Raw genomic sequence first — 21,487 nt, 5'->3', positions numbered from 1 at the left:
TTTGGGGCCCATTCCCATGGGATTTGAGACTCACTCCCATGGGATTTGGGGCTGATTCCTTTGGGATTTGGGGCCCATTCCCATGGGATTTAGGGACCAATTCCCATGGGATTTTGGGGCTCATTCCCATGGGATTTGGGGCTCATTCCCATGGGATTTGGGGCTCATTCCCATGGGATTTGGGGCTCATTCCCATGGGATTTGGGGCCAATTCCTTTGGGATTTTGGGGCTGATTTCTGTGTGATTTAGGGCCCATTCCCATGGGATTTGGGGCTGATTCCTTTGGGATTTGGGGCTCATTCCCATGGGATTTTGGGGCCCATTCCCATGGGATTTGGGGCTGATTCCTTTGGGATTTGGGGCTCATTCCCATGGGATTTTGGGGCCCATTCCTTTGGGATTTTGGGGCCCATTCCCATGGGATTTGGGGCTCATTCCCATGGGATTTGGGGCTGATTCCCATGGGATTTGGGGCCCATTCCCATGGGATTTAGGGACCAATTCCCATAGGATTTGGGACCCATTCCCACAAGATTTGGGGCTCACTCCCATGGGATTTGGGGCCAATTCCTTTGGGATTTTGGGGCTCATTCCGATGGGATTTTGGGGCTCATTCCTTTGGGATTTAGGGCCCATTCCCATGGGATTTTGGGGCTCATTCCCACAAGATTTGGGGCCCATTCCCTCGAGATTTAGGGCCCATTTCCCACAGGATTTGGGGCCCATTCCCATGGAATTTGGGGCCCATTCCCATGGGATTTTGGGGCCAATTCCTTTGGGATTTTGGGGCTCATTCCCACAAGATTTGGGGCTCATTTCCCACAGGATTTGGGGCTCATTCCCATGGGATTTGGGGCCCATTCCCATGGGATTTGGGGCTGATTCCTTTGGGATTTTGGGGCCCATTCCCTTGGGATTTGGGGTTCACTCCCATGGGATTTGGGGCTCATTTCCATGGATTTTGGGCCCATCCCCACGGAATTTTCCCGTTCCCGCAGTGAAGCTGCCTCCGGCCGAGCCCTCCCCACACGTGTGGGTCCCTCCCAAGGTCCTGGACAAGCTGGGATTTGATGAGGTTGGAGCCCCTCCCTCGGAATTCCCTTCGGGATTTGGGGGCGTTTTCCTCCTTTTCCTTGGGATTTTGGGTCGTTTTCCACCTTTTCCTTGGGATTTTGCGTCGTTTTCCTTCTTTATTTCTGGATTTTGGGCGAATCTCCTCAGATCTCTCAATTTCCCCCCCAGATTTTGGGTGAATTCCCCCAAATTTCCCCATTTTCCTCCTGGATTTCCCCATTTCCCCCTGGATTTCAGGGTGAATTTCCCCATTTCCCCTGGATTTTGGGTCAGTTTCCCCAGATCAGATTTTGGGTGAATCCCCCCAATTTTCCCCCATTTCCCCCCAGATTTCCCCATTTCCCCCCATTTTCCCCCAATTTTCCCGATTTTTCCCTGTCCCAAATTCTTCCCCATTTTCCCCCAAATTTTTCCCCAGATTTTGGGTGATTTCCCCCTGGATTTTGGGTCAGTTTCCCCAGATCAGATTTTGGGTGAATCCCCCCAATTTTCCCCCATTTCCCCTCAGATTTTGGGTGAATTCCCCCATTTTTTCCCATTATCCCCCCAATTTTCCCCTGTCCCAAATTCTTCCCCATTTTTCCCCAGATTTTGGGTGAATTTCCCCATTCCCCCCTGGATTTTGGGTGAATTCCCCCATTTTCTCCCAGATTTTGGGAGAAATTTTCCCCCAATTTTCCCCCATTTCCCCCCAGATTTTGGGTGAATTCCCCCATTTTTTCCCCGTTTTCCTCCCAGATTTCCCCTTTCCTCCCCAATTTCCCCCAATTTTTGCCCAATTTTCCCCAATTTTCCCCAATTTCCCCGTTTCCCCAGGTGTTCCTGATCAACCTGCGCCGCCGTTCCTGGCGCCGGGCGCGGATGCTGCGGACGCTGCACGAGCTGGGGGTGAGCCCCAAACTGGTGGAGGCCGTGGACGGACGGTGAGACCCCAAAAACACCCCAAAAACACCCCAAAAACACCCCCAGAGATCCCCCAAAAACCCCCCAGAGATCCCCCAAAACACCCCAAAAACACCCCAAAAACACCCCAAAAAAAACCCCAAAAACACCCCAAAAAACCCCAAAAACACCCCCAAAAACCCCCAAAAAACACCTCAAAAACACCCCAAGAACACCCCAAAAACCCCCAAAAACACCCAAAAACCCCCCAGAGACCCCCAAAAACACCCCAAAAACCCTGCAAAAAAAACCCAAAAACCCCTCCAGAGACCCCCCAGAAACCCCCCAAAAACACCCCAAAACACCCCCAGAGATCCCCCAAAACCCCCTCAAAAACCCCCAAAAAACCCCCAAAAAACCCCCAAAAAACACCCAAAACACCCCAACCCCCCCCAGAGACTCCCCCCCAAAAAACCCCCAAAAACCCCCCCAGCGACCCCCCAAAAAAAAACCCCAAAAACCCCCCAAAAACCTCTCAAAAAACCCCCCAAAAAACCCCAGAAACCCCCCAAAAACCCCCCAAAAAAACCCCAGAGATCCCCAAAACCCTCCTAAAACCGCTCCAAAACCCCCAAACCCCCCAAAAACCCCCAAAAACCCTCTAGTGACCCCCCCAGAAACCCATAAAAAACCCTAAATAATCCCCCAAAACACCCCCAAAACACCCCAAAAATCCCCCAAAAAACCCCAAAAGCCCCCCAGAACCCCCCAAAACTCCCCCCAAAAAAACCCAAAAAACCCCGAAAAACACCCAAAAACACCCCAGAAACCCCCTGAAAAACCCCCAAAAACCCCGCAAAAAAAACCCAAAACCTCCCCAGAGACCCCCAGATTTCCCCCCAGATATCTCCATTTCCCCCTGGATTTTTGGGTGAATTTCCTGAGATTTTGGGTCAATTTCCCCAGATCAGATTTTGGATGAATTTCCCCCAGATTTTGGGTGAATTTCCCTGGATTTCAGGGTGAATTTCCCCCAGATTTTGGCTGAATTTCCCCATTTCCCCCCAGGATTTTGGGGTGAATTTCTCCATTTTCTCATCGATTTCAAGGTGAATTCCCCCAGATTTTGGCTGAATTTCCCTGGATTTTGGGTGAATTTTGCCATTTTTCAGAGCGAATTTCTCCATTTCTCCCTGGATTTTGGGTAAATTCCCCCAGATTTTGGCTGAATTCCCCCAGATTTCCCCCAGGATTTTGGGGTGAATTTCTCCATTTTCTCATCGATTTCAAGGTGAATTCCCCCAGATTTTGGCTGAATTTCGGATCAATTTTCCCTGGATTTTGAGTGAATCTCCCCAAATTTTGAGTGAATTTCCCAGATTTTGGCTGAATTTCCCAGATTTCCCCCTGGATTTCGAGGTGACTTTCCCTGGATTTTGGGCCAATTTCCCCGTATTTTAGGCCAATCCCCCTCTGCGTTACCCAGCCCCCCCAGCCCCCCCAGCCCCCGTTCCGGAAGGTCCCGGAAGGTTCCGGAAGGTTCCAGAACATTCCGTGCCCGCAGGGCGCTGAACCGCAGCCAGGTGGAGGCGCTGGGGGTGCGGATGCTGCCGGGCTACCGGGACCCCTTCCACGGGCGGGCGCTGACCCACGGCGAGGTGGGCTGCTTCCTGAGCCACCACCGCGTCTGGCAGGAGGTGAGGAACGGGAAATTCGGGAAATTTGGGCAGGAATTCTGGAATTTGGGAATTTTGGGATGAGAATTCTGGGATTTGGGGGTTCTGGAACGATCCAGAGGCTCTGGGATCCAGGGGTTTCCAAAGGAGTTTCTGCTTCCTGAGCCACCACCGCGTCTGGCAGGAGGTGAGGAACGGGAATTTGGGGAATTTGGGTGAAAATTTGGGATTTTGGGGGGTCTGGAACGATCCAGGGGCTCTGGGATTCAGGGGTTTCCAAAGGAGTTTCTGCTTCCTGAGCCACCACCGCGTCTGGCAGGAGGTGAGGAACCCCAAATTCCGGGATTTTGGGGGAAAATTTGGGATTTTGGGGGGTCTGGAACGATCCAGGGGCTCTGGGAGTGCAGGGAGATCTGGGAGTTCCAAAGGAGTTTCTGCTTCCTGAGCCACCACCGCGTGTGGCAGGAGGTGAGGAACCCCAAATTCTGGAATTTTGGGGAAAATTTGGGAATTTGGGGGCTCTGGGATGGAATTTGGGGGGTCTGGAACAATTCAGAGGGTCCTGGGGGTCAGGGAGTCAAAGGGGGATCCAGGGGGTTCCAAAGGAGCCGCTGCTTCCTGAGCCACCACCGCGTCTGGCAGGAGGTGAGAAACGGGAAATTCGGGAATTTGGGGGAAAATTTGGGATTTTGGGGGTCTGGGATGGATTTTGGGGGGTCTGGAACAATCCAGGGGCTCCGGGATCCAGGGAGTTCCAAAGGTGTTTCTGCTTCCTGAGCCACCACCGCGTGTGGCAGGAGGTGAGGAACGGAAAATTCTGGGAATTTTGGGGAAAATTTGGGATTTTGGGGGGTCTGGAACGATCCAGGAGCTCTGGGAGTGCAGGGAGATCTGGGGAGTTCCAAAGGAGTTTCTGCTTCCTGAGCCACCACCGCGTCTGGCAGGAGGTGAGGAACCCCAGATTCCGGGATTTTGGGGGAAAATTTGGGATTTTGGGGCAAAAATTTGGGATTTTGGGGGGTCTGGAACAATCCAGAGGGTCTTGGGGGTCAGGGAGTCAAAGGGGGATTCAGGGGTTTCCAAAGGAGTTTCTGCTTCCTGAGCCACCACCGCGTCTGGCAGGAGGTGAGGAACGGGAAATTTGGGTGAAAATTTGGGTTTTGGGGGGTCTGGGATGGAATTTGGGGGGTCTGGGATGGAATTTGGGGGGTCTGGAACAATCCAGGGGCTCTGGGATTCAGGGGTTTCCAAGGAGCCGCTGCTTCCTGAGCCACTTTGGGGTCTGGCAGGAGGTGAGAAACGGGAATTTGGGTGGAAAATTTGGGATTTTGGGGGGTCTGGGATGGAATTTGGGGGGTCTGGAACGATCCAGGGGCTCTGGGATTCAGGGGTTTCCAAAGGAGTTTCTGCTTCCTGAGCCACCACTGGGTCTGGCAGGAGGTGAGAAATGGGAAATTCGGGAAATTTGGGGGAAAATTTGGGATTTTGGGGGGTCTGGGATGGAATTTGGGGGGTCTGGAACCATCCAGAGGGTCGTGGGATTCAGGGAGTCAAAGGGAATCCAGGGAGTTCCAAAGGAGTTTCTGCTTCCTGAGCCACCACCGGGTGTGGCAGGAGGTGAGAAACGGGAAATTTGGGGGAAAATTTGGGATTTTGGGGGAAAATTTGGGATTTTGGGGGGTCTGGAACAATCCAGGGGCTCTGGGAGTGCAGGGGAATTCAGGCGGTTCCAAAGGAGTTTCTGCTTCCTGAGCCACCACCGCGTCTGGCAGGAGGTGAGGAACGGTGATTTGGGGGAAAATTTGGGATTTTGGGGGAAAATTTGGGATTTTGGGGGGTCTGGGATGGAATTTGGGGGGTCTGGAGCAATCCAGGGGCTCTGGGAGTGCAGGGGAATCCAGGGAGTTCCAAAGGAGCCGCTGCTTCCTGAGCCACCACCGGGTGTGGCAGGAGGTGAGGAGTGGGAAATTTGGGGGAAAATTTGGGATTTTGGGTGAAAATTTGGGATTTTGGGGGGTTTAGAACGATTCAGAGGGTCCTGGGGCTCAGGGAGTGCAGGGGGATTCAGGGAGTTCCAAAGGAGTTTCTGCTTCCTGAGCCACCACCAGGTGTGGCAGGAGGTGAGGAACGGGAATTTGGGGGAAAATTTGGGTGAAAATTTGGGATTTTTGGGGGGGAAAATTCAGGATTTTGGGGGATCTGGAACAATCCAGAGGGTCCTGGGGCTCTGGGAGTCAAAGGGAATCCAGGGGTTTCCAAAGGAGTTTCTGCTTCCTGAGCCACCACCGGGTCTGGCAGGAGGTGAGGAACGGGGAATTTTGGGGAAAATTTGGGATTTTGGGTGAAAATTTGGGATTTTGGGGGGTCTGGGATGGAATTTGTGGGGTCTGGGATGGAATTTGGGGGGTCTGGAACGATCCAGAGGGTCCAGGGAACTCCCAAGGGTGGGATTGGCACTCCCGGGGTCCCTCCCAAATCCCTGGAATTCCCTGGAATTTTTGGGATCCATCCCAAATCCCAGAATCCCTGGAATTCTCGGGATCCATCCCAAATCCCAGAATCCCTGGAATTTTTGGATCCATCCCAAATCCCTGGAATTCCCAGCACTCCTGGGATCCATCCCAAATCCCAGAACCCCTGGAATTTTTGGGATTCATCCCAAATCCCTGGAATTCCCTGGAATTTTCGGGATCCATCCCAAATCCCAGAATCCCTGGAATTTTTTGGATCCATCCCACATCCCAGAACCCCTGGAATTTTTGGGATCCATCCCAAATCCCAGAATCCCTGGAATTTTCAGGATCCTTCCTAAACCCCTGGAATTCCCTGGAATTTTCAGGATCCATCCCAAATCTTTGGAATTCCTGGAGTCCCTCCCAAATCCCTGGAACCCCTGGAATTTTCAGGATCCATCCCAAATCCCTGGAATTCCCTGGAATTTTTGGGATCCATCCCAAATCCCTGGAATTCCCTGGAATTTTTGGGATCCATCCCAAATCCCTGGAACTCCCTGGAATTTTTTGGATCCATCCCAAACCCCTGGAACCCCTGGAATTTTTGGATCCAGCCCCAATCCCAGAATCCCCGGAATTCCCGGGCTCCATCCCCAAATCCCAAAATCCCTGGAATTTTCGGGATCCATCCCAAATCCCAGAATCCCCGGAATTCCCGGGCTCCATCCCAAATCCCAGAATCCCTGGAATTCCCTGGAATTCCTGGGATCCATCCCACATCCCAGAATCCCTGCAATTCCCTGGAATTGCTGGGATTCTTCCCAAATCCCAGAATCCCTGGAATTTTTTGGATCCATTCCACATCCCAGAATCCCCAGAATTCCCGGAGTCCATCCCAAATCCCAAATCCCTGGAATTCCCTGGAATTTTTTGAATCCATCCCACATCCCTGGAATTCCCTGGAATTCCCTGGAATTCCCTGGAATTTTTGGGCTCCATCCCCAATCCCCGATCCCAACGTGGCATTCCCAGATCTCGGCGCGGGGCCTGCAGCGCTCGCTGGTGTTCGAGGACGATCTGCGCTTCGAGGTTTTCTTCCGCAGCCGCCTGGCGGAGCTGATGGAGCAGCTGGAGCAGGCGGCCATCGAGTGGGACCTCATGTGAGAGCCTTCCTCCTCATCCTCATCATCCTCACCCCAAAACTCAGCCCTGTCCCAATCCAAATCCCCCTGGGACCTCGTGTGAGCCTTCATCATCATCCTCATCCCAAAACTCATCCCAATCCTCATCCCAGTCCTCTGGGACCTCATGCGAGCCTTCATCATCATCCTCATCCCAAAACTCATCCTCATCCCAGTCCAAATCCCCCCCTGGGACCTCGTGTGAGCCTTCATCATCATCCTCATCCCAAAACTCAGCCCTGTCCCAATCCAAATCCCCCCTGGGACCTCATGTGAGAGCCTTCGTCCTCATCCTCATCATCCTCATCCCAAAACTCAGCCCTGTCCCAATCCAAATCCCCCCCTGTAACCTCATGTGAGAGCCTTCGTCCTCATCCTCATCATCCTCACCCCAAAACTCAGCCCTGTCCCAATCCAAATCCCCCCCTGGGACCTCATGCGAGCCTTCATCATCATCCTCATCATCCTCACCCCAAAACTCAGCCCTGTCCCAATCCAAATCCCCTGTAACCTCATGTGAGCCTTCATCATCATCCTCATCCCAAAACTCATCCTCATCCCCATCCCAATCCTCTGGGACCTCGTGTGAGCCTTCATCCTGTCATCGTCCTCATCCTCACCCCACTGCTCCCCATTTTCTGAGGCCCTCTTGGATCCCATTGGGGCCAGTGATCCCAATAGCAGTGACCCCAGTGATCCCATTGATCCCAGTGACCCCATTCATGTCATTGATCCCAGTGACCCCATTGATCCCATTGGGCCCATTGATCCCAGTGACCCCATGGATCCCATTGGCCCCATTGATCCCATTGACCCCAATTATCCCATTGATCCCAGTGACCCCAGTGATCCCATTGACCCCACTGATCCCATTGACCCCATTGACTGCATTGATGTCATTCATCCCAATGATACCACTGACCCCAATTATCCCATTAATCCCGTTGATCCCAATGACCTTATTGCCTGCATTGATCCCATTGATCCCGATGACCTCATTCATCCCATTGATCCCATTGACCCCATTGATCTCATTCATCCCATTGATCCCATTGACCCCAATGACCTCATTCATCCCATTGACCCCATTCATCCCATTGATCCCATTGACCCCACTGACCTCATTCATCCCATTGATCCCAATGACCTCATTCATCCCATTGACCCCCATGACTCCAATTATCCCATTAATCCCGTTGATCTCATTCATTGCAATGATCCCATTGGCCCCATTGACTCTATTGATCCCAAAGACTCATTGACCTCATTCATCCCATTGACCCCACTGACCCCATTGACTGAAACGACCCCACAGCTCACTGGGCCGGAAGCGGCTGGAGCCCGAGCGCTCGGAGCGTGGTGTCTGTCCCTGTCCCATTGACCCCACTGATCCCATTGACCCCATTGATCTCATTGACCCCATTGATCCCACTGACCCCAATGACCCCATTGACCCCACTGACCCCCCTGCTGACCCCACAGCTACCTGGGCCGGAAGCGGCTGGAGCCCGAGCGCTCGGAGGGCGCCGTGCCGGGCGTGCGGCAGCTGCTGCGCCCGGGCTACTCCTACTGGAGCCTGGGCTACGCGCTGTCCCTGCGCGGCGCCCGCAAGCTGCTGGCGGCCGAGCCCCTGGGCAAGATGATCCCCGTGGACGAGTTCCTGCCCCTCATGTTCGACCGGCACCCCAGGTACGGGATTGTGGGATTTGGGGGATTTATGGGATTGGGAATAGTGGATATGGGATACAGGGACGAGTTCCTGCCCCTCATGTTCGACCGGCACCCCAGGTATGGGATTGTGGGATTTGGGGGATTTATGGGATTGGGAATAGTGGATATGGGATACAGGGACGAGTTCCTGCCCCTCATGTTCGACCGGCACCCCAGGTACAGAAACTATGGGATTTGGGGGATTTGGGGTTAAAGATTTGTGGGATTTGTGGGTCATGGACGAGTTCCTGCTCCTCATGTTCGACCGGCACCCCAGGTATGGGATTGTGGGATTGTGGGATTTATGGGATTTCTGGGATACAGGGACGAGTTCCTGCCCCTCATGTTCGACCGGCACCCCAGGTACGGGATTGTGGGATTTGTGGGGTTTGGGGTTAAGGATTTGTGGGATTTATGGGATTTGTGGGATTTATGGGATTTATGGGATACAGGGACGAGTTCCTGCCCCTCATGTTCGACCGGCACCCCAGGTACAGGATCTGTGGGATTTGTGGGATTTGTGGGATTTATGGGATTTATGGGATTTATGGGATTTATGGGATTTACGGGATTTATGGGATACAGGGACGAGTTCCTGCCCCTCATGTTCGACCGGCACCCCAGGTACCAGGTTTGGGGTATTTGAGGTCAGGGATTTGTGGGATTTGTGGGATTTATGGGATTTATGGGATTTATGGGATTTGTGGGATTTATGGGATTTATGGGATTTATGGGATTTCTGGGATACAGGGATGAGTTCCTGCCCCTTGTGTTTGACCGACACCCCAGGTTTCCATTTTCCCCCCTATTTTTCACCCAATTTCTCCATATTTTTTCCCGTTTTCCCCATTTTCACCCTATTTTCCTTTTCCCCCCATTTCTCCCCGCTGTCACCCAGTTTCTCCCTATTTTTCCTGGTTTTCATCCCATTTTCACCCAATTTCTCCCAAGTTTTTTCCTTTTTTCCCCAATTTTCCCCATTTTTTCACCCCATTTCTCCCTATTTTCTCCCATTTTCCCCCCATTTCTCCCACTTTCCCCTCATTTTCCATTTCTCCCATTTTTTCTTGTTTTTTCCCCCAATTTTCCCCATTTGTCCACCATTTTCCCCCCATTTTCCCCCCAATTTTTCCCCAATTTTTCCCCATTCCCCCCCCCATTTCTCCTGAATTTTCTCCCATTTTTTCTTGTTTTTTCCCCAAATTTTTCCCCATTTTTCCCCCCAATTTTCCCCCATTTTTTCCCCATTTTTCCCCCATTTTTACCCCCAATTTCTCCCATTTTTCCCCCCAATTTCCCCCGTTTTTTCCCGTTTTCCCCCATTTTCACCAAATTCCCCGTTTTCCCCCCAGCCCCGAGTACTCCCAGCACTTTTCCCGGATCTCTCACCTCTTCCCCCCCATTTCTCCCATTTTTTCCCCCAATTTTTCCCCAATTTTCCCCATTTCCCCCCCCCCCATTTCTCCTGAATTTTCTCCCATTTTTTCTTGTTTTTTCCCCGAAATTTTTACCCATTTTTTCCCTCAATTTTCCCCATTTCTACGCCATTTTCCCCCCATTTTTTCCCGTTTTTCCCCATTTTAACCAAATTCCCCATTTTTCCCCCCAGCCCCGAGTACTCCCAGCACTTTTCCTGGATCTCTCACCACTTCCCCCCCATTTCTCCCATTTTCCCCCATTTTTCCCCCATTTTTTCCCCAATTTTCCCCATTTCCCCCCCCCATTTCTCCTGAATTTTCTCCCATTTTTTCTTGTTTTTTCCCCGAATTTTTCCCCATTTTTCCCCCCATTTTTCCCCATTTTTTTCCCCCATTTTTCCCCATTTTAACCCAAATTTCTCCCCATTTTTCCCCCCAGCACTTCTCCCGGATCTCTCACCACTTTCTCCCCATTTCTCCCATTTTTTCCCCAATTTTCCCCATTTCCCCCCCCCATTTCTCCTGAATTTTCTCCCATTTTTTCTTGTTTTTTCCCCAAATTTTTCCCCATTTTTCCCCCCAATTTTCCCCATTTTTTCCCCATTTTTTTCCCCATTTTTTTCCCCATTTTAACCAAATTCCCCATTTTTCCCCCAGCCCCGAGTACTCCCAGCACTTTTCCTGGATCTCTCACCACTTTCCCCCCATTTTCTCCCATTTCCCCCAATTTTTCCCCAATTTTCCCCATTCCCCCCCCACCATTTCTCTTGAATTTTCTCTCATTTTTCTTGTTTTTTCCCCAAATTTTTTCCCCATTTTTTCCCCCCAATTTTCCCCATTTTTTCCCCATTTTTCCCCATTTTTTCCCCAATTTTCCCCCATTTTTTCCCCATTTTTTCCCCATTTTAACCAAATTCCCCATTTTTCCCCCCAGCCCCGAGTACTCCCAGCACTTTTCCTGGATCTCTCACCACTTTCTCCCCATTTCTCCCATTTTTTCCCCCAATTTTTCCCCAATTTTCCCCATTTCCCCCCCCCCATTTCTCCTGAATTTTCTCTCATTTTTTCTTGTTTTTTCCCCGAATTTTCCCCCATTTTTCCCCCATTTTTTCCCCATTTTTTTCCCCATTTTAACCAAATTCCCCATTTTTCCCCCCAGCCCTGAGTACTCCCAGCACTTTTCCCGGATCTCTCACCACTTCGCCCCCATTTCCCCCATTTTCCCCCCAATTTTTCCCCAATTTTCCCCCTTTCCCCCCCCCCCCCATTTCTCCTGAATTTTCTCCCATTTTTTCTTGTTTTTTCCCCGAATTTTTCCCCATTTTTCCCCCCATTTTTCCCCCATTTTTCCCCATTTTTTCCCCATTTTTCCCCCCAATTTTCCCCATTTTTCCCGTTTTTCCCCATTTTAACCAAATTCCCCATTTTCCCCCCAGCCCCGAGTACTCCCAGCACTTTTCCTGGATCTCTCACCACTTTCCCCCCATTTTCCCCCCATTTCTCCCATTTTTTCTTGTTTTTTTCCCCCAATTTTTCCCCATTTTCACCCAATTTCTCCCATTTTTCCCCCAATTTTCCCCATTTCCCCCCCCCCATTTCTCCTGAATTTTCTCCCATTTTTTCTTGTTTTTTCCCCGAATTTTTCCCCATTTTTCCCCCCAATTTTCCCCATTTCCCCCCCATTTTTCCCCCCAATTTTCCCCATTTTTTCCCCATTTTTTCCCCCAATTTTTCCCCATTTTAACCCAAATTTCTCCCCATTTTTCCCTCCAGCCCCGAGTACTCCCAGCACTTCTCCCGGATCTCTCACCACTTTCCCCCCATTTCTCCCATTTTTTCCCCCAATTTTTCCCCAATTTTCCCCATTTCCCCCCCCATTTCTCCTGAATTTTCTCCCATTTTTTCTTGTTTTTTCCCCGAATTTTTCCCCATTTTTCCCCCAATTTTCCCCATTTCCCCCCCATTTTTCCCCCTTTTTTCCCCCTTTCCCCCGCATTTTTCTCCCCAATTTTCCCCATTTCCCCCCCATTTTTCCCCCATTTTCCCCCCCATTTTTTCCCCATTTTTTCCCGTTTTTCCCCATTTTAACCAAATTCCCCGTTTTGTTCTCCTCGTCCAGCCCCGAGTATCCCACACTTTTTCCGATCCTCACCACTTCCCCCCCATTTTCTCCCATTTTCCCCCATTTTCCCCAATTTTCCCATTCCCCCCATTTCTCCTATTTCCTCCTTTTTCCTTTTTGTCCCCCAATTTTTTCCCCATTTTTTCACCGATTTTTCCCCATTTTAACCAAATTCCCCATTTTTCCCCCCAGCCCGAGTACTCCCAGCACTTTTCCTGGATCTCTCACCACTTCCCCCATTTCTCCCATTTTATTCTCATTTTTTCCCCAATTTTCCCCATTTTTTCCCCCCATTTTCCCTAATTTTTCCCCATTTTCCCCATTTTTCCCCCATTTTTTCCCATTTTTCCCCATTTTTTCCCCATTTTTCCCCCAGCCCTGAGTACTCCCAGCACTTTTCCTGGATCTCTCACCTCTTCCCCCATTTCTTCTCCCATTTTTTTTCCCATTTTATCCCCAATTTCCCTCCCATTTTTCCCCCCATTTTTTTCCCCATTTTCCCCATTCTTTCCCCCCCCCCATTCTCCTGAATTTTCTCCTTCTCCATTTTTTCTGTTTTTTTCCCCCCATTTTTCCCCATTTTTTTCCCCATTTTCCCCCCCATTTTTTCCCCCATTTTTTCCCTTTTTTCCCCATTTTAACCCAAATTCCCATTCCCGTTTTTCCTTCTTTCCCCAGCCCCGAGTACTCCCAGCACTTTTCCCGGATCTCTCACCACTTTCCCCCATTTCTCCCATTTTCCCTCCATTTCTCCCATTTTTTTCTCGGTTTTTTTCCCCATTTTCACCCATTTTTTCCCCATTTTAACCAATTTCTCCCCATTTTTCCCCCCAGCACTTCTCCCGGATCTCTCACCACTTTCCCCCCCATTTCTCCCATTTTTTTCTCGTTTTCCCCCCCAATTTTCCCCATTTCCCCCCCCCATTTTTCCCCCCAATTTCCCCCATTTTTCCCGTTTTTCCCCATTTTAACCAAATTCCCGGTTTTTCCCCCCAGCCCCGAGTATTCCCGGCACTTTTCCCGCCGGGACCTGGTGGCGTTTTCGGCGGAGCCGCTGCTGCTTTTCCCCACGCACTACACGGGGGAGCCCGGCTACGTCAGCGACACCGAGAGCCCCCCGGAGAAACCCCAAATTCCAGAGGGTGAGGAGGAATTCCCGAGGGAATCCCGGAATTCCCAACTCCCGCAGAAACCCCAAATCTGGGATGAGGATGAGGAGGAATTCCCGTGGGAATCTCAGAATTCCCAACCCCGGCACGACAGCGACGCCCGCGACGAGCTCTGACCCCAAAATCCCCAAAATTTGGGATTTTTGGGGAAGAATTCCTGTGGGAATCCCGGAATTCCCAACCCTGGCAGGACATCAGGAGCCCCCCAAAATATCCCCAAAATTTGGGATTTTTGGGGAAGAATTCCCACAGGAATCCCAGAATTTCCATCCCTGGCAGGACACCCAGAGACCCCCAAAAATATCCCCCCAAAATTTGGGGTTTTTGGGGGAGAATTCCTGTGGGAATCCCGGAATTTCCATCCCTGGCAGGACATCAGGAGCCCCCAAAAATATCCCCAAAATTTGGGATTTTTGGGGAAAAATTCCCATGAGAATCCCAGAATTCCCATCCCTGGAGCCCCTCGAAATTTGGGATTTTTGGGGAAAAAATTCCTTTGGGAATCCTGGAATTTCCATCTCTGTCAAGACATCAGGAGCCCCCAGAAATATCCCCAAAATTTGGGATTTTTGGGGAAGAATTCCCACAGGGATCCCAGAATTTCCATCTCTGTCAGGACATCAGGAGCCCCCAAAAATATCCCCAAAATTTGGGATTTTTGGGAAAAATCCCCATGAGAATCCCAGAATTCCCAACCCCAGAGCCCCCTGGAGAAACCCCAAATTCAGGAGGATGAGGATGAGGATGGGGAGGAATTCCCCAGGGAATCCCGGAATTCCCAACTCCCGCAGAAACCCCAAATCTGGGATGAGGATGAGGAGGAATTCCCGTGGGAATCTCAGAATTCCCAACCCCGGCACGACAGCGACGCCCGCGACGAGCTCTGACCCCAAAATCCCCAAAATTTGGGATTTTTGGGGAAAAATTCCTGTGGGAATCCCGGAATTTCCATCTCTGTCAGGACATCAGGAGCCCCCAAAAATATCCCCCCAAAATTTGGGATTTTTGGGGAAAAATTCCCATGGGAATCCCGGAATTCCCATCCCCGGAGCCCCTCGAAATTTGGGATTTTTGGGGAAGAATTCCTGTGGGAATCCCGGAATTCCCAACCCTGGCAGGACACCCAGAGACCCCCAAAAATATCCCCAAAATTTGGGATTTTTGGGGAAAAATTCCTGTGGGAATCCCAGAATTCCCATCCCTGGCAGGACACCCAGAGACCCCCAAAAATATCCCCAAAATTTGGGATTTTTGGGGAAAAATTCCCATGAGAATCCCAGAATTCCCAACCCCAGAGCCCCCCGGAGAAACCCCAAATTCGGGAGGATGAGGATGAGGATGGGGAGGAATTCCCGAGGGAATCCCGGAATTCCCAACTCCCGCAGAAACCCCAAATCTGGGATGAGGATGAGGAGGAATTCCCGTGGGAATCTCAGAATTCCCAACCCCGGCACGACAGCGACGCCCGCGACGAGCTCTGAGCCCAAAATCCCCAAAATTTGGGATAACGGGGAAATTGAATTCCCATGGGAATCCCAGAAATTCCATTCATGGAGCCTCTCAAAATTTGGGATTTTTGGGGAAGAATTCCTGTGGGAATCCCGGAATTTCCATCCCTGGAGCCCCTCGAAATTTGGGATTTATGGGGAAAAATTCCCATGGGAATCCCAGGATTTCCATCCCTGGCAGGACATCAGGAGCCCCCAAAAATATCCCCAAAATTTGGGATTTTTGGGGAAAAATTCCTGTGGGAATCCCGGAATTTCCATCCCTGGCAGGACACCCAGAGACACCCAAAAATATCCCCAAAATTTGGGATTTTTGGGGAAAAATTCCCATGAGAATCCCAGAATTCCCATCCCTGGAGCCCCTCGAAATTTGGGATTTTTGGGGAAAAATTCCTGTGGGAATCCTGGAATTCCCATCCCTGGCAGGACACCCAGAGACCCCCAAAAATATCCCCAAAATTTGGGATTTTTGGGGAAAAATTCCTGTGGGAATCCCAGAATTCCCAACCCCAGAGCTTCCCAGAGAAATCCCAAATTCGGGATGAGGATGAGGATGAGGATGAGGATGGGGAGGAATTCCCGAGGGAATCCCAGAATTCCCAACTCCCGCAGAAACCCCAAATCTGGGATGAGGATGAGGAGGAATTCCCGTGGGAATCTCAGAATTCCCAACCCCGGCACGACAGCGACGCCCGCGACGAGCTCTGACCCCAAAATTTGGGGTTTTTGGGGGAGAATTCCTGTGGGAAGCCCGGAATTTCCATCCCCGGAACCTCTCAAAATTTGGGGTTTTTGGGGAAAAATTCCCATGGGAATCCCGGAATTCCCATCCCTGGAGCCTCTCAAAATTTGGGGTTTTTGGGGAAAAAAATTCCCATGGGAATCCCGCAATTCCCAACCCTGGAGCCCCTCAAAATTTAGGATTTTTGGGGAAAAATTCCTGTGGGAATCCCAGAATTTCCATCCCTGGCAGGACACCCAGAGACCCCCAAAAATATCCCCAAAAGTTGGGATTTTGGGGAAAAATTCCCATGAGAATCCCAGAATTCCCAACCCCAGAGCCCCCCGGAGAAACCCCAAATTCCAGAGGATGAGGATGAGGATGGGGAGGAATTCCCGAGGGAATCCCGGAATTCCCAACTCCCGCAGAAACCCCAAATCTGGGATGAGGATGAGGAGGAATTCCCGTGGGAATCTCAGAATTCCCAACCCCGGCACGACAGCGACGCCCGCGACGAGCTCTGACCCCAAAATCCCCAAAATTTGGGATTTTTGGGGAAAAATTCCTGCAGGAATCCCAGAATTCCCAACCCTGGAGCCCCTCGAAATTTGGGATTTATGGGGAAAAATTCCCATGGGAATCCCAGAATTCCCATCCCTGGAGCCCCTCAAAATTTGGGATTTTTGGGGAAAAATTCCTGCAGGAATCCCAGAATTCCCATCCCCGGAGCCCCTCGAAATTTGGGATTTTTGGGGAAAAAATTCCTTTGGGAATCCTGGAATTTCCATCTCTGTCAAGACATCAGGAGCCCCCAAAAATATCCCCCCAAAATTTGGGATTTTTGGGGAAAAATTCCCATGGGAATCCCAGAATTCCCATCCCTGGAGCCCCTCGAAATTTGGGATTTTTGGGGAAAAATTCCTGTGGGAATCCCAGAATTCCCATCCCTGGCAGGACATCAGGAGCCCCCAAAAATATCCCCAAAATTTGGGATTTTTTGGGGAAGAATTCCTGTGGGAATCCCGGAATTTCCATCCCTGGAGCCCCTCGAAATTTGGGATTTTTGGGGAAAAATTCCTGTGGGAATCCCAGAATTTCCATCTCTGTCAGGACATCAGGAGCCCCCAAAAATATCCCCAAAATTTGAGATTTTGGGGAAAAATTCCCATGGGAATCCCGCAATTCCCAACCCCAGAGCCCCTCGAAATTTGGGATTTTTGGGGAAAAATTCCTGTGGGAATCCCAGAATTTCCATCCCTGGCAGGACATCAGGAGCCCCCAAAAATATCCCCAAAATTTGGGATTTTTGGGGAAAAAATCCCCATGAGAATCCCAGAATTCCCAACCCCAGAGCCCCCCGGAGAAACCCCAAATTCGGGAGGATGAGGATGAGGATGGGGAGGAATTCCCGAGGGAATCCCGGAATTCCCAACTCCCGGAAAAACCCCAAATCTGGGATGAGGATGAGGAGGAATTTCCGTGGGAATCTCAGAATTCCCAACCCCGGCACGACAGCGACGCCCGCGACGAGCTCTGACCCCAAAATCCCCAAAATTTGGGATTTTTGGGGAAAAATTCCTGCAGGAATCCCAGAATTCCCATCCCCGGAGCCCCTCGAAATTTGGGATTTTTGGGGAAGAATTCCTGTGGGAATCCCAGAATTTCCATCCCTGGCAGGACATCAGGAGCCCCCAAAAATATCCCCAAAATTTGGGATTTTTGGGGAAAAATTCCTGCAGGAATCCCAGAATTCCCAACCCTGGAGCCCCTCGAAATTTGGGATTTTTGGGGAAAAAATTCCTGTGGGAATCCCAGAATTCCCATCCCTGGAGCCCCTCGAAATTTGGGATTTTTGGGGAAGAATTCCTGTGGGAATCCCAAAATTTCCATCCCTGGCAGGACACCCAGAGACCCCCAAAATATCCCCAAAATTTGGGATTTTTGGGGAAGAATTCCCACGGGAATCCCAGAATTCCCATCCCCAGAGCCCCCCGGAGAAACCCCAAATTCGGGATCAGGATGAGGATGGGGAGGAATTCCCGAGGGAATCCCGGAATTCCCAACTCCCGCAGAAACCCCAAATCTGGGATGAGGATGAGGAGGAATTCCCGTGGGAATCTCAGAATTCCCAACCCCGGCACGACAGCGATGCCCGCGACGAGCTCTGACCCCAAAATTTGGGATTTTTTGGGGAAAAATTCCTGTGGGAATCCCAGAATTCCCATCCCTGGAGCCCCTCGAAATTTCGGATTTTTGGGGAAAAAATTCCTGTGGGAATCCTGGAATTCCCATCCCTGCAGGACCACACAGAGCCCCCCAAAAAATATCCCCAAAATTTGGGATTTTTGGGGAAGAATTCCTGTGGGAATCCCGGAATTCCCAACCCTGGAGCCCCTCGAAATTTGGGATTTTTGGGGAAAAATTCCTGCAGGAATCCCGGAATTCCCATCCCTGGAGCCCCTCGAAATTTGGGATTTTTGGGGAAAAAATTCCTGTGGGAATCCCGGAATTTCCATCTCTGTCAGGACATCAGGAGCCCCCCAAAAATATCCCCAAAATTTGGGATTTTTGGGGGAAGAATTCCTGCGGGAATCCCGGAATTCCCATCCCTGGAGCCCCTTGAAATTTGGGACTTTTGGGGAAAAATTCCTGTGGGAATCCCAGAATTTCCATCCCTGGCAGGACATCAGGAGCCCCCGAAAATATCCCCAAAATTTGGGATTTTTGGGGAAAAATTCCTGTGGGAATCCCAGAATTCCCATCCCTGGCAGGACATCAGGAGCCCCCAAAAATATCCCCAAAATTTGGGATTTTTGGGGAAAAATTCCTGTGAGAATCCCAGAATTCCCAACCCCAGAGCCCCTCGAAATTTGGGACTTTTGGGGGAAAATTCCCACAGGAATCCCAGAATTCCCATCCCTGGCAGGACATAAGGAGCCCCCAAAAATATCCCCAAAATTTGGGATTTTTTGGGAAAAATTCCCATGAGAATCCCGGAATTCCCATCCCCGGAGCCCCTCGAAATTTGGGATTTTTGGGGAAAAAATTCCTGTGGGAATCCCGGAATTTCCATCCCTGGCAGGACATCAGGAGCCCCCAAAAATATCCCCAAAATTTGGGATTTTTGGGGTAAAAATTCCCTCAGGAATTCCAGAATTCCCATCCCTCGAGTGCCTTGAAATTTGGGATTTTTTGGAGAAAAATTCCCATGAGAATCCCAGAATTCCCAACCCCAGCACAACACCCAGAGCCCCCCCAAAAATATCCCCAAAATTTGGGATTTTTTGGGAAAAATTCCCACAGAAATCCCAGAATTCCCAACCCAGCACAACACCCAGAGCTCCCCCAAAAATATCCCCAAAATTTGGGATTTTTTGGGAAAAATTCCCACAGAAATCCCGGAATTCCCAATCCCGGAACAACAGCGACGCCCTCGACGAACTCCAACCCCAAAATCCCCAAAATTTGGGGTTTTTATACCCAAATAAAGTTTCTATTTTTATTTTTAATCCTGGTTTTTGTCTTTTTTTCCTTCCCTTTTATTCCCAAATAAAGTTTTGATTTTTAAGCCCAAATTTGGGTTTTTTTATTCCCCTTTTATTCCCGAAGAAAGTTTTTATTTTTATTTATCCCAGTTTGGTTTTTTTCCCCTTTTATTCCCAAAGAAAATTTTCATTTTTATTTTTAAAGTTTTTATTTTTATTTTTAACCCCAGTTTGAGGATTTTTCCCCCCTTTCCGGGTGTTTTTTTTGAGGGAATTTTGGGTCATTCCCCATCTTGAAATTCCAGAATTTGGGAGTTTGGGATGGTCCCTGGGGGAGAGGGAAACTGAGGCAGAAAAAAACCCCAAAATTTGGGGAAAATCCCCCAAAATTCAGTAGGAAAACCCCCAAAATTCAGGAAAAAATCTCCAAAATTCAGTGCAAAAAACCCCAAAATTCAGAAGAAAATCCCCCAAAATTCAGGGAAAAAAACCCCTCAAAATTCAGGCAAAAATTCCCCAAAATTCAGGGGAAATTCACAAAAATTCAATGGAAAAATCCCCAAAATTTAGAGAAAAATCCCTCAAAATTCAGGGGAAAATCATCCTAAAATTTTGAAAAATTCCCCCAAAATTTGGGGAAAATGCCACAAAATTCAGGGGAAAATATTCCCCAAAATTCAGGAGAAAATCTCCCAAAAATCAGTGAAAAAAAAAACAAAATTCAGGAAAAAAATCCCCTAAAATTCAGTGGAAATTCCCAAAAATTGAGTGGAAAAATCCCCAAAATTTAGAGAAAAATCTCTCAAAATTCAGGGGAAAATCATCCTAAAATTTTGAAAAATTCCCCCAAAATTTGGGGAAAATCCCACAAAATTCAGGGAAAAATATTCCCCAAAATTCAGGAGAAAATCTCCCAAAAATCAGTGGAAAAAACCCCAAAATTCAGGAAAAAAAATCCCCTAAAATTCAGTGGAAATTCCCAAAAATTGAGTGGAAAAATCCCCAAAATTTAGAGAAAAATCCCTCAAAATTCAGGGGAAAATCCCCCTAAAATGTGGAAAAAATCCCCCAAAATTTGGGGAAAATCCCCCAAAATTCAGGAGAAAATGCCCCAAAATTCAATGGAAAAAAAAACACCAAAATTTGGGGGGAAAGTTCCAAAAATTCAGGAGAAAATCACCCAAAATTCAGTGGGGAAAAAAACCAAAATTCAGGTAAAATCTGCCCAAAATTCAGAGAAAATTCCCCAGAATTCAGTGGAAATAAAACCTAAAATTTGGGGAAAATCCCCCAAAATTTGGGATCCCAGAGAAGGGAAACTGAGGCAGGGAAACCCCCTGGGGAAACTGAGGCACGAGGGAGATTTTGGGGTTTTTTGGGGGAATTTTGGGGTTTTTTTGGGGGAGATTTTGGGTTTTTTGGGGGGGATTTTGGGGTTTTTTGGGGGAGATTTTGGGTTTTTTTGGGGGGGATTTGGGGTTTTTTGGGGGGGTTGGAATGTTTTTCTGGGGCATTTTTTGGGATATTTTTGGGGGAATTTTCAGAGATTTTCAGAGGAATTTTTGGGGGATTTTGGGGATTTTTTGGGGATATTTTTTGGGTATTTTCAGGGATATTTTAGGGATATTTTTTTGATATTTCTGCGATATTTTCAGGGATATTTTGATATTTCAGGGATATTTTTTTGATATTTCAGGGATATTTTGGGGATATTTTTTGGGTATTTTCAGGGATATTTCAGGGATATTTTGGGGTGAATTTGGGCCATTTTGGGGCTCAGAGCTCGTCGTGCTCCTCGTGCAGGGCCGGCGGTTCCCTGCAGGGTTTGGGGCATTTTGGGGAATAAATTCAGGGATATTTTTTTGATTTTTACAGGGTATTTTCAGGACATTTCGGGGATATTTTCAGGGCTATTTTGGGGTGATTTCAGGGGATTTTGGGGCTCAGAGCTCGTCGTGCTCCTCGTGCAGGGCCGGCGGTTCCCTGCAGGGTTTGGGGCATTTTGGGGGATATTTTTTGGGTATTTTCAGGGATATTTTGGGGATATTTTGATGATATTTCAGGGATATTTTCAGGGATATTTTGGG

At 49.3% G+C, this 21,487-nt stretch overlaps 1 protein-coding gene across 1 annotated transcript; it reads left to right on the top strand.

The window, feature by feature from the left end:
- Positions 1–999: 999 nt before the first annotated feature.
- Positions 1,000–13,948, top strand: LOC135442007 (procollagen galactosyltransferase 1-like; the record flags this gene model as incomplete). Its single annotated transcript, XM_064701562.1, has 6 exons — positions 1,000–1,076; positions 1,892–1,998; positions 3,522–3,654; positions 7,119–7,246; positions 8,750–8,956; positions 13,514–13,948. Coding segments are annotated over 6 exons (941 nt in total), but the record flags the coding sequence as incomplete, so codon positions are not given.
- Between the last annotated feature and the right edge of the window lie 7,539 nt (positions 13,949–21,487).

The sequence above is a fragment of the Zonotrichia leucophrys genome, unplaced genomic scaffold (assembly GCF_028769735.1).
Source record: "Zonotrichia leucophrys gambelii isolate GWCS_2022_RI unplaced genomic scaffold, RI_Zleu_2.0 Scaffold_831_21487, whole genome shotgun sequence".
Taxonomy (NCBI): Eukaryota; Metazoa; Chordata; class Aves; order Passeriformes; family Passerellidae; genus Zonotrichia; species Zonotrichia leucophrys.
Note: the sequence above shows the minus strand (reverse complement) of the source record. Positions and strands in the feature narration are given on the sequence as shown.